Below are 18,430 nucleotides of genomic sequence, written 5' to 3'. Positions count from 1 at the left end.
GTTTTCGTCCCGGAAAAACCGCGATGGGAAGCTCATTCTTAAGTTTGACTGTGGTGTAAGATGGTGGTTTATCTTTGTGACTTGTGTTGCGATGGTGGAATTCCGTATTAGTGGAACATACAAACAAGTCGCACTTAACCTTCTTTTCACCTGAATGACCTCCAAATGTTTGCGGCACGCGGTAGTGTGTAGAACATCCTACTGGCGTTGATTTACACAGGCTTAGCGCGAACTGCGTGTAGGAATGTCGACATCGCATCTAGGAATAAACCTTCGATCGATCTTTTTTGTTTGTAGCTTAGCTGATCTCAAATCTACAAGACACGCGTAAACTTCTGTGACTTTCTAAAATATTTTTATTGAAAAGTTCTACCTATTAAATTTTTTGCCTTATTTAAAAAAAAAACAAAAATAAATATTCAAAATATCTAAAAGATTTACGTTTAATTTAGGAATAGTGCGATTAACGAATAATGTATTTCAATATAATATAGATATTAACAATGCTACCGAATTTTAGAATACTTATATTAATTTTGCAGCTCGCTCTAAAACTATTAACAACGCGACACTTGCGACGGCTCCCAATGAAGATCCCAATGAACATAAGAACAGCAAAACCATCAAGAGTCAAAAATCAAACGAACCACCTAGCTTGATTAGTACAGGTGAGTTCACTTGAAAAAAAATGTAACAGAATTAAGAAAACAAAAAAACTCAAAATTACGTTGAATCGTAGTCATCAAATGCTTAGGTACCTACTAATATTCTTTTTATTAAACTTACTGCATGGGAATTTTTGGGGACCAAAAACCGATTTAGCTTCATCTCTGGCAAAACGTATTTTACAAATTTCACACCCCTCATTTTCAAGGTTTCTTCTTCTCTTTCTTCGCGTGCATCATCGACTCGTTTACTGTTTTGTGTCAATATTTCTTATGTATTTCAAACCTATTAACCATTTACATATCCGCGCAGAGCTAGGTCACACACTACTAATAAACTTATCTCAGTTCCAAGTGATTCAAATTTAAATATATTTATTCAAAATAGGTTGTGACATCACTTACTGAAAGTCAAAAACTTTTTTTTCTTTTGAACATTTTCTGGGATCTTGTTGCAGAAGCATATATATCGCCCACAAAAGACTAACTAACTAGACTTAGCCGAGTAGTAGGCATCATAAGTTTGTCTATTCCTGGTGTTAACATTATGGTTATGACAGTTTCTGGCAAATTCACTTAAGTGCCTATGAACATACATTACATTATCAAGAATATATTGAGAAGCAACAGTCAAGATGTTAATTTCTTTGAATTTTGCTCTCAATGATTCTTTAGGACCTAGGTTATAAATAGCGTGAATTACCCTCTTCTGCAGTACAAATATTGTATTAATATCGGCAGCGTTGCCCCATAGCAATATACCATAGAACATAATACTATCGAAATAACTAAAGTATACTAGTCGCGCCGTATCTATGTCAGTTAATTGTCTAATCTTTTTGACCGCGTATGATGCAGAACTAAGTCTGTTCGCCAATCCAACAAAACATTTGCATTTACATTTTTGACATTTGGTACGGTAAATTTAATGTATTTAGTTTTCTTGCTATTTAACAATAGGTTATCAGCGCTAAACCAGTACACGATGTCAGATAGAATATCGTTCACTTCATCATACATAGCTTGGTTTCTTTTCACTTTGAAAATCAGTGAAGTGTCGTCCGCAAACAATACTACCTTATGTTTTTTCTCTATAAGATTAGGAAGATCATTTATATAAATAAGGAAGAGGAACGGTCCAAGAATAGACCCTTGTGGTACCCCCATACTGAGAGGAGTCCCAGGATTACAATGAAAAATAAATATTATATCATCAATCCATGCCTTTTCTTTGATCCCTAGCAAGAATATTCGATAATTCGTATTTTTGACATATTTTGTACCAGTTGACTTAACTGGACCTGTGTCAAGTTGTCCGGTGTAGTAGAGTCACTATTCCTAATTTTGGTGTAAAATAGAAGCATATATTTGCGCTACTGTTGTCGGTTTCAAAAGGGTGGGTGCCAGACATTATATCTGTCGAACACAGGCGTCGGCGTCGTATTGATTAACACGCATTAGGTACACGTTTTATGATGCGGTTCAGCTCAGTTTCGATATTACACTGTCATTGTTAATCAAGGCTTAGAGTGCCTGGAATGCTTTGGTTTAAGGGCCTGTAATGCCACTTAACATTACCTTCTGATGCTCCTGTCGCTTACTTCCATAAAAAATGTCGATATCCAACATTGTATGTAGGGGTTGCCAACTGCGCACTAAAATATATAGTTGCATTCTACTTCATATAGACTGTACGGTTATGTGATCTTTTAATGCGTAAAAGTAGCATCTCTTTGGGAAGACCAATTCTTCAACCACTTGAGATAAGTCAGATCACTGCAAAATATATTATAAGATTCATGAAAAGACTCAATCTTAGCAGTGAGCTATATCTAACAGTCGCTCTCAAAATTGATCTACTCTGAACTGTACTAAAACCATGTAGACTGTAGGTATGTTTCATAATTTATAACACTAATAGAGTACCCCTTGACATCAAACAATTTTTCTTTTTGATTTGTTCAGATGTGTCACAAGGTTACGGACGACCGTTAGTTACACCGATTAAACAAAAACTGACTATAAGAAGAGAACCCCGAACAACAGTTAACGTCGCTGCAGGTGAGAATATTTTTTACAGCACTTGATAATAAAGTGCATTTAATACATTGTGCCAAAATTAATCCACTACTTACCATACAACGGAACATGCTCTGAGCTGAAATAGGTTCCTACTTTAAAGCGCGATCTAACATTGTATGACACTCAATTGTAAAAACCAAGTTATCGAACTAGTATCGGACACCAGCTGTGCAAAGCCACGCTTTACCGTGGTTCATCATCATCACTATACTGTGACACATTATAAAGAAAATACATAATGTTAGAATTTTGTCATCTAGCTGTGAGATACGACAACGTAGAATAGAAATATTCTCCATTAATAATGATCTTTGACTTCAGCAAGTGAAAACAAGATTTAGCAATATTTTAATTTGTCTGCCTAGTATATCATAGTATCTATGGAATTACGCATTTTAATTATTGGAATTATGTTACCATGAGATATTCGATCATTTCTATAGAGATTTTTAGGCGACTCGATGTCGGCAGGACAAGGCCCGGCCTTCAGCTCTTATAATGTCCGAACTTCCAGCCAAGCTTGGGTATTTCAAGCCTTGTGACTAGGCGCAGGGCCTTGCTGGAAAGACCAATGCGCTTTTTTAAAAACTTTTGAACACAGATCTAAGACAGTCTCTTGATATACTTTCGCTGAAATCTTCATTCCTTTTTCACAAAAATTAAGCTTTGGGACTCCTTGAAATATACAAACGTTCATACATAGTTCGGATATTAAAATGCCAAAAGCAGGTTATTGATTAAAATATAACGCTCGACTCATGCTCAGCTTCTGAAGTACTTTTAACCGCAGTTTATCTATTCGATAGAGCTATTGGTTCGATAACTGACAAAAGTGTGTTTCTGTTAACTTAACTTAACTGTTAAGTTAACTTAACTGACCAATTTGTGCCGTTTAACTGTTCCATAACTTTATTCGACGTTTCATTTCAGTTTTAGGTTATAATATAAATAATAAAGTACCTACCTCTGTGTTTCAAATATATTAGCAGTATTGTTATTCGTGAAAGTTAAATATTTTTTTATTATTCGGATTACGGCATAATGGTTTTTCCGAGTAGTTCCTCAGAATCTGATTTGGAATTACTGGAGTTTATTTCTAATATATCTGTACCAAGAAACTTAAGACGTAGGAGGAATCCTTTTGAAATGCATACGGAACAAGAATTTAAATTAAGGTATCGCTATGATAAGAATACTGTGCTTCATATTAGTAATGTGATTAGCCCTGTTCTAGCTCCCGTTATGTACCGCCAATACACATTATCTGTTTTAGAACAAATATTCATCTTATTTCATCATCTGATTTTATGCTACAGGTACTTTCCAAGTAGTAATTGGTGATGATTTCATAAAGTAAGCAAGGAAATAGCTAAGCTGGGTAGGATTTATATAAGTATGCCAAATTATGAAGATACTAGGCATGTTAAACCACAATTTTTTAAAATTTCACGATTGGCCTCCACGGTAGTGCCGTCCGTCTTTTTGTTGTCAATAATGAATAGAAATTCTTTGGCTACTTCGATGAGAAGCACCTTCTATCTTTCGATGAAGTTTTTGCTACGTTTGATGGATTCCATCTTTTAATTACAGAAAAAAAAACAAGAAACAAAATATTATATTGAATGTTAAACGAAATGCCACACTACGAAGTTCGAAATACGAATAACGAAACGAAAACAATTGAATTTCGAAAACAATAGTTTCATATTGACATCTTTTTTTTAAATTAACACCCAACGCTATTGTACATACAGCCACTGATAAATAAAAAGTAAATGAATATTATTAATTTAAACTTACCATTTAAAACAGAGCCCTCTAGTGGCACAATAAGGAACCAGTTATCGATTGCATAACTATTGATCGATGCGATCGGTATTCAGAAACGAAGTGACAGTTAACCGACGCTTATCATATACATAACTTTAACGGACCAATAGCTAATAAAAGTTTATCAGAGAGCTTCAGAAACCGGACATCAGTCATTTGGGATTAGGCTTGAATATAGAAATTAACGATGGCTTGCGTGCGACAAAATTACAAAAACAACACTATTTTTTACTAAGTAGTCGAGTCACCTAGGAAGTTTTCATATCGTGCTGTTGCTTCTGGAGTCCTTCGGTTTGCAAGATAAATTTATTTATTATTATTTTTTCTGAAATTAACAGCTGCCATCGTCGAAAAATCCCAAAACCGAGTCGACAGATCCCGATCACCTTTAAAATCCTGGAAAGGTAAAGCTGTTTCTAAGGATTCTTAATTAGATTGTTATTTTGCGATGCGCAATTTTATATCCGAGTCTAAGAAATATTATTTTAATACTTACATTCTATATCTGTACATGTACAAATCTAGGCTTTGCAATTTTCATTTGATCTTTTATGATGTCACTCTGTAACAGCTGTCAACGAGGACATCTCGCCAAACCGCATCAACAGATCACGTTCACCCCTGAGATCCTGGAAAGGTAAAATTGTACATTGTTATTTTCTTTATGCCTGTGTTCATAGATAATTAATACGTCGAGATAAAGCGTTTTGCTTATGAGGCCAGGTTTATTACTTCAATGTGACCGATACGTCCTACGTCCTTGAGTGTGCGTGCGCTATGATACGAATTGATGAAAAATTTTAATAAAAATGGGGATATTGTCCCTTGAACTCTAGTATTATAAATTTTCTGGTCTGTTTGCATCCAGTTTCATCTTTTCATGCATTGGTGGAAATTAATTTTGATTAATTGGTATCATAACGCAATAAATATGCAACACGCATTTTGATTGCAAGATTCGTCCCGTGCAGTTGCAGCACATTTAATTTTTGCAGTATACGTCATCTAACATTGCAATGCTACTGCAAAACTCTGGCCTTAGCTGCGATTTGAGTCTATTTAACGTCTGAATAATATTACTTTTAAAAATATATGTTATTTACCTTACCTCTATATCCTCATCATAAAATTAGATTATATTTTGAGAACGGTTTCTTCGTCTTGAATATAAGAGAAAACGAGATGGTGGGTCACTTGATGGTATTGGTTGCCGCTGCAGGTGCTGTCTTGCAACACCAGACGAATTATAACTAAGTTGCTGGTCTTGAAAGGCTTCAACTTGAAGCAAGAAGTGTTACATTAACGCTCGTACACGAAGGATTTCATAATATCGCACAATATAATATAACACGTTGTACTTTTAAAATACTGTGTATGTAATCTTTTTTTGCTTCGCATCTTCACTGGAATTCACCATCTTGATTTTGTATTATTTTTTGGTGTTATAGCGGCATAATTATATGCCCACTGTAAAAAATTCAGCTGTTTTGCTATTTCGGTTTATGAGTGCCAACATCCTGACAGTTGGATTGCAGTCTTAGTAGTAGACTTCCCGCTGTGTACGGCACCGTAAAACGTCTTGGAAATCGCAGCTAAAAAGCCCATTATGCTCATGTAATTCCACTTATGTTCCTGTACCCCAAGGTGGGGTAGAGAACATCCGCAGTACATCGCCATCCCGGTGAGTCCGGAGCATCTCTTGATTTCACTCTCGGTCTTTCCGATTTCCTTAGCTTCGTCAGTGAAAGTTCACCGCTGCGTTTGGTTTGGACAGGTGCGTTTTCGTTTTCCTTGAGGATTCCAGTTTAAGCCTTGCCTTGGTGTATGGTTGGTATCCTTTCGGAATACCAGTCTAGATCTCGCCTCAGTATATGGCTGCAATCCCTTCGGAATGCCAGTCTTGGGCTGACCTCGCTATATGAATATAATCCCTTCGGAATATGTGGCCTGTCCTCCATTTGCGGGGCATAATATGACGTACGATCGGAAATGAGTATACTTCATGAAGGAGTTACCAAAGATGATCATTAAATTTATTTGGGCCAAAAATTACAATCATATTGAGAAGCCATCGGTTAATAGACCGTACAGTTGCTGTGAGTTGGACTAAGAAATTTGACTTAGGTCACCGAGTGATTCCTCTGGTGTTGCAAAGTCATGTGACTCACCAGGTGACCCAAAATACGATTTGTTGCTATAACTCAGAAGAAAATATATTTAGCACCACTACCATAATAAGAACTTTAATTAATATTATGTTCTTCAAGCGCAAAACAGACAGCCTCCTCCTTCATCTGCTGCAAACAAACAGGATTTAATTCGAAGCACATTATGTGAGTGGTTTTGTTTCTAACTTCTATTCTTAATACTCCCTGATAATCCGATAAGTTTATATTTTTTACAGTTTTCTAAGTGAAATTTTCAGGCGATTAGAGCTCATTTGTGGGTATTGAATGAAACAACTGTCGGTCTCTATGTAAAGCTTGTTCAGGTAAAGTGGGCTCGAGTCGACTGACGAAGCGCAATCAGTCAGACCAAAATTTATCAGAGACATTAATATACACAATTAAAATTATGCATACCATTCATGCTACTATACGAATATGAAAGAGATGTTGTATTCAGTATTACGAACCTTGCTGTGATGAAGTGTTCACCTTTGACGTGTGACTGTTGGCACGCACCATTGTATTTGGTTTCCACGAATTTTGTTAAATACGAATCGGTGGAAATTAATTTACTGTATTGTGACTGTCTGAATTTTTGTCTAAATCGTCTGAAATTTTATCTACGGTAGATAGTATGAAAAGACTGCTTCCATGTTTTATATGCGTTCACTGATAGAGAGGATGTTTGAAATCATATTAACTGCACTATTTATAATGCAAATGTGGATTGAAGTTTTGGTCGTTCAAACGAGGCGTAAGTAGATACATTTCGCATTCTGATCGGATTGTTCCGAAAAGAGCTGAAATACAAAAAGCACTAGAAGTCAGATATGTTTGTCGGCAGTTGGCATAGTGGCAAATAGTTGTCCGTTTCATTCTGTGGTTGGTTACCCTTCTGGAAAATAGTAGATGGATGTGTATCCACATTCGCTCCATAAATCTGCGAAGTCAAACTGCTCTCATGCGGCTCTACACGACCAATCCACATCAAACTTGTTAACAACGAAATCTTTCAACAGATACTACATGAGGCCAAGTATTAATTAAATACATGTTTAGCAAGACATATTTCTCTTTCAGTAATAGACATAGCGATTGGCATACTTCTTAATACTCTATTTTGGAAAGCACACTATCTGGTCTCGTGTGTGCCGCCCTTACAATGGCAGATTATGATGACAGTAATTGCAGTTACTTATTTGTTTTGGACAGCCAATAAGACAGGCGAGCCTAAATTTAAGACCCCTGGACTAGCTTTCAATACCAAAAAGGAACTAAGAAATATTGAGCAGAACGGCGGTGCTACTAATAATTATTGTAAGTTTCATAAAATCTATATTTTTATAAACATATTGCGGTGTGGAAGATCATTATGTAAGACATTAATGGCTGGGTATCTTGCCATTTCATAGTCAAATTTCGTGTTTTGTTTGAGTAGATACCGGAATGACTATGATTTACAGTTAGTCCTACAGGTAGCAGCGTCAGCTCAATGTGGCCTACCTGCATGGTAGGCGATATAACATAGGTCTATTTTTTATTATTATTATCATTTATTCCAATCTATCAATCTTAAAGATATACAGCAATATGTAAGATTTTATTTAATTAAAGGGCTTGCTCGAAAGCCGTACAGTGACTGCTCCTAAAGCATTGATCTATGGAACATAAGTTTTTATCTAAGAAGGAGTAGTTATTTATATTTTCGTTAGATTTAAATTTTATCAGAATAATAAAGGATTTTTTATTAATTCACATTCCATCATGGGTTTAGCGAGTCCACTAGTGTTTTACAAAAAAACTATCCAAACCTGTTTCACTGTGGATCAAGAATTCCGCTTTTACTTTGTTATTCAGATTAAACAAACTTAATATTTTTAAATTTCGGTGTAATAAGAGACTTATTTTAAATATCATTTAGTGTTCAAGCCCCAGCTGTCGACGAGGAGTGAATCGGTATCTAGGAGACAGGTCTCTGCAGATAGAAAAGCACACGGTGAATATCAATCATACTATAATAAATTATACAACAGACGAAAAGCGTTAGTGTCACATTATGTGTCTAAGCATGTACCTATTACTCTTTGACTCATAGTTGTCGAAGTAAGAAGACTGAAGTTTTAGACTCATGGTATCCTTTGGAGCGGGAAATTCATGCGGCCGTTGTCACGGGCACGGTCAAATACAATATATCCATTTTGTACTACTGAATCTTTCAACATTAGTTAAAACACGCCGAGTTACTAGTCCAACTTACTTTTGCGAGATTCTTTGCACAGATGAACTTAAGCTAGATGGGAAACACATCGGCGCGGCGGCTTTTTATGCCAGCAATAATGTGCGAGCTTAATTTGTGTTTCGATTTGAAGGCGCTGCAGCCAATGGAATTATAGAGCTACGGAGACAACATCTTATGTAAAAATGATAATGATGAGCGATATAGTGATGCCGTTAGAATTTTGGGTTTTATCAAGAATCCTGAGCGGCACTGCATTGTAATGAGCATGACCATTGACCAGGTGAACATCTTGCCCCTACCGACTCAATTGTTAAATGGCGTCAAGTGATAACTGTGTACATCTACTTACATCTTTTTAGTACTGTATGTTACATCATGTGCACATTGTTAAACGTTGTATTGATTTGTTAAAGGCAACAGTTTCTCCGCAACCAAAGTGCAGGCAAACGGCAGAACATCCTCAGCATTTAAACCCAACACTGCCAGCAAGCTAGTTAATCGTTAGTTTTTCTATTACCACTTATTATAAATTAAGTCTTTCACCATTATTTTGTCAAATTATTTATTATCTCCAAAATATAAGCGACGAAGGTTTCCACTCTTGTAAGCTTAAATGTAAAATCGTCGTCACATTTTATTGCTGTCGCCGCAGTTTTTTGAGCGATGGCCGATATGAAAAATTCATTACCGGCCTGCCAGGGCAATACAGTCCCCTTTTACGCCTATGCCTACATTTCGTAAAAATAATATTTATTTTTTCTGAATGATTTATATTTAATTTCAATGATGGCCAGATATATATATACTTCTTCGTGATCTCTTTATGTACTTTTGATTTGCATAGTTTATTTTTGGCTTTTTATTTTGTTAATTACTTTTTCAATACAAACTATACACGAAACACACCCACAACATATAACACAACACAAAACACTCACGCTACCTTCCAAACACCAACTGTTTTATCACATTTAAATATTCACTTCACCTGTTATATCTCTCATAAATACTTAACCGAACTAGTAAATTTAAGTAAATTACATATTATATATTATACTACATCTGGACTATCTTGGCAAACGTTCAGTATGGATATTTTTCCAAATCTTATGATTGATAACCATGACAATGGCTAATTCGGAAATTCTTAGAGAACTCGATACGCCCGATGACTTTTGCCATATTGCACATAGTCCTGACTGTTGTAGAACTCTTGTTAACACTAAATTTGATATTAAAATTCTGACCTTTAATATCAGAAGTATCCAACGTAATTTCGATAGCTTTTTGGTGACCCTGTCTAGATTTAGTATGCTCTTTAACGTTATAGTATTGACCGAATGCTGGATACATGAGGACTCTACCATACCCCAAATAGAGGGATACAATTTTTTTAGAACTAATAAATACATAAATACAGCAGGAGGCGTAGTTGCTTATGTAAATGAACGTTGGTCACCGCAAGTTGATGAGCCCGTTTTTGAAGATGCAAATTGCTTAAAAATTACTTTAAAAAATCAACTTGTCGTACTAGCCCTATATCGATCGCCGTCATTTATAAATACATCGCCTTTTCTAGATTCTCTAGCTACAGTAATCCAAGATATTAAAGATGCTCGTTGTGTAATTGTTGCTGGGGATATTAATATTTATATTTGCTCTAATGATGATAGTCAAATGGCTACTTGCGCGAAATATCTGTGTTAGCAGAGCTACACCTTCAGCCTATCGTAAATAAACCTACACGAATTAATTCGTGCCTAGATCACATTCACGTAACTTCTAAGTACCACTCGGAGTCAGTTATTTACAAATCAGATATTAAAGATCATGATATTGTAATTGCCGGAATAGTAACTAAAGATACCAAATAACATAAAACTTGCAGACTCACAAAGAATTATAATCTAGAGCGCATTGTAGAAGAATTAAGACAGGCTGACTGGACAGAAGTCTATAATAGCATTGATATAAACAAAGCTATCAAAGTTTTGATACTATTCTAACAAACATTCTAAGCAAACATTTAGAAGAGAAACGAATAAGTCGATCCAGAATTACTTTCAAGCCTTGGATGACGCCTGGTCTAATTAGGTGTGCTAGGCACAAAGATCGCTTACATTTACACTTACGTAATAATCCCAACAATAACACGGTCAGACTCATTTACACACGTTACCGAAATTTTTACTATGATCTTTTGCGAAAACTAAAACACAAACATGAGTCATTTGAATTGGAAAAAAACAAACACGACCCTAAAAAGCTCTGGAAGAGTATAAGAACAATTTCCCACACCAGAAGTTTCACTCGCTAGTAAGATAATACTCGAAAATACTCCAGCGCAATCATTTTTCTTAGTACCCACTGATGAACGAGAAATTGAATCCTTGATAAGTAACTCTAATCTTGACAGTGCTCCTGGACTGGATGGAATATCAAACCGCCTTTTGAATATTAGCAAAAAATATATTACTCCCCCCCTGACGAGCATATGCAATCTAAGTTTATCTCACGGCATTTTTCCTACTGCCTGGAAAATGGCTGCAATTGTTCCTATTCATAAGTCGTGTAACAAATTGAATCCTACGAACTATAGACCGATTTCTTTATTAGGATCATTCTCAAAAATTTTGGAAAAACTAGTACACAAGGATTGACAAGTTCTCTTGACGCACATAAAATAATATCTGACAGACAATTCGGGTTTCGCACTAAAAAATCAACGGAAAACGCTGTAGACTTAGTAACAAAAATTATTTCTTCCAAACTAGATAAGCAGCAAGCATGTATCGGTGTATTTTTAGACATCGCGAAGGCTTTTGATACAGTCTGTATTCCTATACTTTTACGAAAACTTGAGCTCCTAGGTATTCGAGGTACCTGAACTGGTTCAAAAGCTATTTAATGTGCCGAACTCAGTGTGTTATAGTGGATCATAAGAAAAGCAATCCAAGTACAATAGATTTTGGCGTCCCTAAAGGAAGTATATTAGGCCCCACGTTATTCCTTTTGTATATAAATGACATCAAAACTAAAATATCCAGCTCTGACGTCATCTGTTATGCCGATGATACAGCTCTTTTACTTTACGGGAAAAACTGGGATACTGCACTACACACAGCGGAACAAGGAATGAGGAATATTGCAACTTGGCTACAAAATAATCTTCTCACCTTAAATCTCACTAAAACACAGTACATCTGTTTCCATAAAACGATAACTTCATCACCTTCCCACATTTTTGATATTAAAGTCCACACATGTCCTGTTGCTCTATCTGGCCCTTGCTCTTGCAATAGTATAAGTAGAACTACTCATATAGAATACTTAGGAGTCGTCATGGACGAAAACTTAAACTTTAAGCAACATCTTAATACAACAGCGAAAAGAGTCCGCAAGCTGATCTATATTTTTAAGAACTTACGCGCATCGGCATCTTTAAATCTGCTAAAAACCATTTATTTTGCAATCGGTCAATCTGTATTATCTTATTGTATCACCGTATGGGGAAGGGCGGCTACTTCACACATGATACTCTTAGAAAGAGCACAGAGAGCTGTCCTTAAAGTGATTTTTAAAAAACCTATTAGATACCCAACACATAAACTATATAAAGACTTAGAACTTCTTTCTGTCCGAGGTATATTTATCTTGCGTGTTATGACAAGCATGCATAAGGAGGTCTTGAATTTGCCTAATTATAAAAACCTACTAGATAGCCGTTCGTACAAGATTCCAACACCAATAATAAATACAACATTTGCAAGTAGATTTAGCCCATTCTTACATACATATATATACAACAAGGTAAATTTAAAATGTGGTTGGTTACACACACTCTCTTATGCAGACATGGAAGCTATTCTTAAAGTGATAGCTTAGCATTCATATAATGTTAATACTTTGTAACATGATTAATCAGATACTCACACTCACTCACACCCACCCTCACACACACACACACACACACATACACACACACACGTGTACACACACACATATACAGAGTGCACTTTTTGACCTTTCGGTTCATATTGTTAACCTTAGGATGTAAATTGGTTGCCTACAGGACAGGCTACGCCTAGTGTAGGGACCAAATATAATGTAATATTATGTGATAAAGTGTCTGTATATAATAAATAAATAAATAAAAAAAATAAAAAAATATTTCACAGATTTATACATAATGCATAATTTGGGGTTTTTGAATCTTCCCCAATGGTCCGAGAAATATTAAATATGTTAGTTATTGACGTCTGATAAATACTCAATAACATACTAATAATCTACGTGGTAAATATATATATTATACAATAATGTGGCATTATTTTTATAGAATGTAACTATTACTTTTTTTTTACTAATAATGATTTCAGAATTGGTGAGGTCAGGTGAACCGTCTCGGGAGTCCTTGGGGAGTCAACTGAGGGGCACGATCATGAAAGAGATCAAGCCGCAAAATTTTATTGGAAGGCCAAACTGTACGACTAACTTTTTCATGAATTATTAGAGACTTTTCCCAATTTACTTTTGCTTCGAATATTAATTAATAATAAGTATTACTTACTGATGATATAATAGTAGAGCAAGAGCCCGTGAACCCGAGACCTACGTTATTTATAAAAGCTGAAAGTTTGTCAGCGCATGCTCCCAACACAGGTAAGAACGATGGACCATTATGGAGTTTGGATTACAGTGGCTTTGGCAGGTAAACGGTACTAAAGGTGTTTAAAATACCGATCTAAATATATCAAATAATAAAGTGTTATTTTTCGGTATTACCTGCAGAATATTATTAAAAATCACGTTATTCATTGCCAGACACTTAACATCGTTGCAAGCGCTTACCAGACACCCTTAATGTTTATGAAATTATAATTTTACCGACGTCATAGTATAAAAGCTGATTTTTATATTTAATACTTGGGTAATAAGTAGATAATATTTCCTCATCGGCAAGACACTTGGAAACTTTCAACTTTTATAAAATAACTTAAGTCTCGGGTTCACGGGCTCTATTGTTACTATAGTGTTATCGTCAGCGAGGTCGTAGCAATCATTGTATATACTTACTTACATGTACATAATCTAACAAAAGCCTACTACTCGGCTAAGTCGAGTTAGTAAGTCTTTTGTGGGGCGATGTAGATATATGCCCTTACAACAAGATCCCAGAAAATGTTCAAAACAAAAGTATTACTTACGTTATTCAAAAGAATTTAAAAAACGTTTGTGTGGTAAGGGTTACTATAACATAAATGACTTTCTTAATGATACCACAAATTATATATATAAAATATTAAAATAATAAGTTTAATTGTACAATGTTACTTTGTAAACATATTTTGTGATAAAAAAAAGCCCGCTGAGTTTGTTGCGCCCGTTCTTCTCAGGCCTGAGGCATTCATTTTGGAATGGGTGGTAGTTTTTTGACTTTCAATAAGTTATGTCACATCCTATTTTGAATAAAAATATTTAAATTTGAATAAATAAATACTTACTTAACTTTCTCTTGTGTTTCCTCAGAAATCCTGAAATTATTAGAAATTGAGATAAATTCTTATGTTGACAGTTTCCAATCAAAGCAGTAAAGCGTTCAAGCCACAGTTGGAGGATATAAAGAGTTCGTTCTTACTCCTCAACAAGAAGTTCGATAGAAATCTCAAGGGAACTAACAATAATGGTATGTTCCTACTGCCACTATTAAACCAATTTGGGGAATTCGGATTGTCTTAACCCGTTGATTACCTTATTCGCGGGTTTGCCCATTATTAGAAGATCATTACGCAGAGCTGCTGGAATTGTCGGGGACCCAGTGCTCTCTGAACGGCTGGATCACATGGAGAGACGTCGCTTCATTGTGTGCCTTCTATCTCATTTATCATGACATGATTTATCGATGATTCCTGCCGCCGAATTTCACCTTCGCACGACATGCCACAAATTAGGATATCGTCCCCCACTATCTGGATGTCTGGCGTTACTCCACAGTGCGGTTTTCAAGGAACTTTCTTCCACATAAAACAAAGCTGTGGAATGAGCTTCCTTGTGCGGTGTTTCCGGGACGATACGACAGGCCGGAAACGCTCCTGTGATTCCTCAGGTGTTGCAAGAGAATGTGGGCGGCGGTGATTACTTAACACCAGGTGACCGTACCTCCGTACGCTCGTTTGTCCTCCTTTCCCATAAAAATAATCCATTGTAGGTACCATGAGAATTTAAAAGCCGTTGGATATTGATGATTTAAAATAAGGATACGGACGTTAGGCATTATTTATAGAAAAAACTATTTTTTACCCGCGATTACGTCCGCTCTTAGTAGTTCACGCTATGTGGGAAAGATGCAAAACATATCAATGAATATCTAAATTTCGTCAATCAAAATCGAAAAATATATCAATCGCTCAAAGATTGGCCTCGAATTAGATGTATGTACCTTGATAGGATACCTAGATAATGGTTCCGGATCTTTCACTAGTCAGACTATGGAACCTATGTATGTACCCATACATTATGCGTGTGAAATAAAAAATTGTCAACGTAATAGTTTTAAATTAGACCTCAGCCACCCGAAGAACCTTGACAAACAATATCCATACGGTGTTAATGATAATTTTGCCATTTTGGATTTTAAAAATGATTGCAAAATCTTTCTTTACTATCCTGTGAAACTTATAAACGACTCCATATTGTTGAAATTATAGTTTTTAACGACGGCTTTTTTGATTTCCATTGTCAACAGTTAAATTTAGTATAATTTCTATTATTTTAGTGAAAAGTGGGCCGGTTCTGCATTCATTTGCATTCGGAAGAGTCACAGATTATATGTCTCAGTAAGATCGGAACGTGAAAGGAAAAAACATGGCCCATATTCACTCAAGGTAATAGAAATTTGTATTGTATAAACTTCTTGGAAATTTCTGGCATAACCAAATGTTTTTGATGCACCCATGACCGTGTAGAAAATACTTAGGTACCTACTAATAGTAATACTGTGTATGTGAAGTTGCTGTGCTGTGTAAATTGCTTAGAAGCCAATACGTAATAAACAGAAATAAATACAAATGTCTGTATATTAGCAACGAGTAGCCCTATCGATCGATTTCCGTCAGTGATTGGTTCAGTGTGCACTATGCATTCACATTTGTGGAAACTGAGAAGAAAGTACGGATTACACCTTAAAGCCTCTGTTTGAAAATCCCTCCAGTCAAGTCAGTGTATCTACATATCCAATTAAAATAACGATTGGCAAGACACCGACGACCATCCTGCGATGTCTGTGATCTATGCATGACATACAAGAGAAAACTGTTTGGTGAGCTCCGATTTTCTTGGAAGTGAATAAATCAATTGGATCGTAGATGTTCACCATAGATTAATGACCGAGACAGTAGGGCCATTCTGCCATAGCACATCGACTGGCGAGTGGTTCCTATACCTATGGGCATACGAACTGGCAGTATATTTATGGGCGGTGGCTATGAAATTTAAAGCCTGAAGGGCCAAATACCTAGTCAAAAGGGGATTCGAGGCTGTAGTATATTGACTAAAAAATAATTGGAACCAATGCTTCCGATTACTTTTTATGATTGTATTCGGGTATTAATGGCACGGCATGCTCTAATAAAAACATGGCTGCGCAAGAAAACGGAAGAAGCTCATCTCCCTAACTGAATGGAAAAACTGTGAAGGATGCAGGCAAATAAAGAATGCATTTTCGGTGACATCATATAGGTTTTCCGCAACCTGGACAGACTACATGGCCGAGAAGAGAATACCTGATAGAGAGGTATTGGAAATGCGGTTACTGGAAACTTGCCTTCTAGGGTCTCTCAGGAAAACACGGAGTGTTTGAAATCCTTTTCAATCAAGGCTCTTGTGAATCATGTCTAGAATCTTGTAAATCCTCTGACTAAACAGCATTCGTCAAATCAATCAAGCCTATCTGGACTTATGGAATCCACCTTTGGGTACAGCAAGTCACTCCAATATTGAGATACTCCAAAGATCTCAAAACTCAATATCGAAAAGCATCGTAAAAGCGCCATGGTTACTAACGATGAGGTCCACTAGTATGCAAAGATTTCTCTGGTCAATCAAGAGATCAAGGCAACTCAAGAAAAATATAAACATCGTTTAGAAGTCCACCCGAACAAGCTTCACGTCTCCTTCCCTGATAGAACCTGCTTAGGTATAGTATAAGCTACTGATTGCAGACAGTTACTAAATAAAGAATAAAAAAAATCGTCTAATCACTGCTTCTCTAAAATAGGAGTACCCCTTAGTGCTTTAAACCTTTAATACTGTAGGTATCTGTATCTAATGGATGCTAGGCCAGGACTCATAAGAAACAAACTGTTATGTTCCTTTATGCACTTTTTAGACAAATGTAATGTATAGTTCCATCAGGGATCAACTTGGAGCGAACTTAGTTTCCATCCTTGGATTGTGTTTCGGCCACACAGATGTCATCCGCGTGTTAGCGTATCAGTCGCGGGAGTTAGAGTAAACGTGTTCTGTGGTCGCGAGTCATCTTTTGGAGTATAAATATCTTAACGTGTTGTAATGGCTCAAAATTGGTCCAAACTTCAAAAAGTGGGCCTTGCTTTAGCAGTTTGAGGCTTTATAATTTTAGGATAAATTAGTTTCAATAGATTATCACTTCAGTTTAGGTTCAGGTTGAAATAAACATTTGTTTTTAGAACAGATATATCCTAAAAATGCAAATATATATTATATGGATCATACAGAAATAGTTGTTTTAATACTTTCATTTGTATTTATTATAGACATGGTCTTCCGGCGACATATTATTCTCAAATACTTCCACACTCACATCCTGTTACAGTGCTAGATGTAATCCATCAGTTAAATTCATTCAGAACATTGATGTAATCTGCACTCTCCGACAGTGGATGGAATCCCGCCGCACCGGAACACAATTAGTTGTCGATGCAGGTCATATCAATATGTCAATGACATCTGCCGTCTACATGGATGGCATTAAGCAAGTCACCCCTGATGGGACGCTGGATTACATTGTAGACTGATGTAAAGGCTTTATAGTAGTCGTAGTAGAAAAAATCATGTAAATTTTTTCCAAAACTAGTTTCCTTTAAAAAGTGTTTGTTTGTAGGTGTGGAGTGTAGCCAGTTTTCAGACATTTAGGTACTGAAACTAATAAATTGCTCTAAAGTTAATTATAATATTATAATGACTAGTGATCTATTAATAACATGTACACATTTACATATTTTTTGTAATTTAATATAATTTTATATTTTAATTTTCTCTTACAGGTTATTACAAAAATGATATATCAAAACCAAGACCATTAGATGAAGAAGCCAGGAGACTACAACTTTTAGAAGCAATGGATAAATTTAAAAGTAGACGGTTCCTTCAAGATTCTAGTAGGTTATTGGTGACCAAATTCACATAAA

At 35.9% G+C, this 18,430-nt stretch overlaps 1 protein-coding gene across 19 annotated transcripts in view; it reads left to right on the top strand.

Annotated features, from left to right (window-relative positions):
• The window catches only part of LOC126969465 (ribonuclease Z, mitochondrial), a 52,557-nt gene that overhangs the window by 33,770 nt on the left and 357 nt on the right, over positions 1–18,430 (top strand). For 6 of the 19 annotated variants that reach the window (XM_050814903.1, XM_050814896.1, XM_050814900.1 and 3 more), the window contains 11 exons: positions 543–668; positions 2,631–2,726; positions 4,916–4,981; positions 5,149–5,214; positions 6,845–6,910; positions 7,826–8,062; positions 8,667–8,741; positions 9,398–9,484; positions 13,364–13,468; positions 14,560–14,670; positions 18,287–18,400. In XM_050814903.1, coding sequence (XP_050670860.1) covers positions 543–668; positions 2,631–2,726; positions 4,916–4,981; positions 5,149–5,214; positions 6,845–6,910; positions 7,826–8,062; positions 8,667–8,741; positions 9,398–9,484; positions 13,364–13,468; positions 14,560–14,670; positions 18,287–18,400 — 1,149 coding nt within the window. Of the gene's footprint in view, positions 1–542; positions 669–2,630; positions 2,727–4,915; positions 4,982–5,148; positions 5,215–6,844; positions 6,911–7,825; positions 8,063–8,666; positions 8,742–9,397; positions 9,485–13,363; positions 13,469–14,559; positions 14,671–15,759; positions 15,869–18,286; positions 18,405–18,430 lie in introns of those variants that run through there. The other 13 variants (XR_007730400.1, XR_007730401.1, XM_050814904.1 and 10 more) reach the window with 13 other exon arrangements.

The sequence above is a fragment of the Leptidea sinapis genome, chromosome 18, assembly GCF_905404315.1.
Source record: "Leptidea sinapis chromosome 18, ilLepSina1.1, whole genome shotgun sequence".
Taxonomy (NCBI): domain Eukaryota; kingdom Metazoa; phylum Arthropoda; class Insecta; order Lepidoptera; family Pieridae; genus Leptidea; species Leptidea sinapis.
Note: the sequence above shows the minus strand (reverse complement) of the source record. Positions and strands in the feature narration are given on the sequence as shown.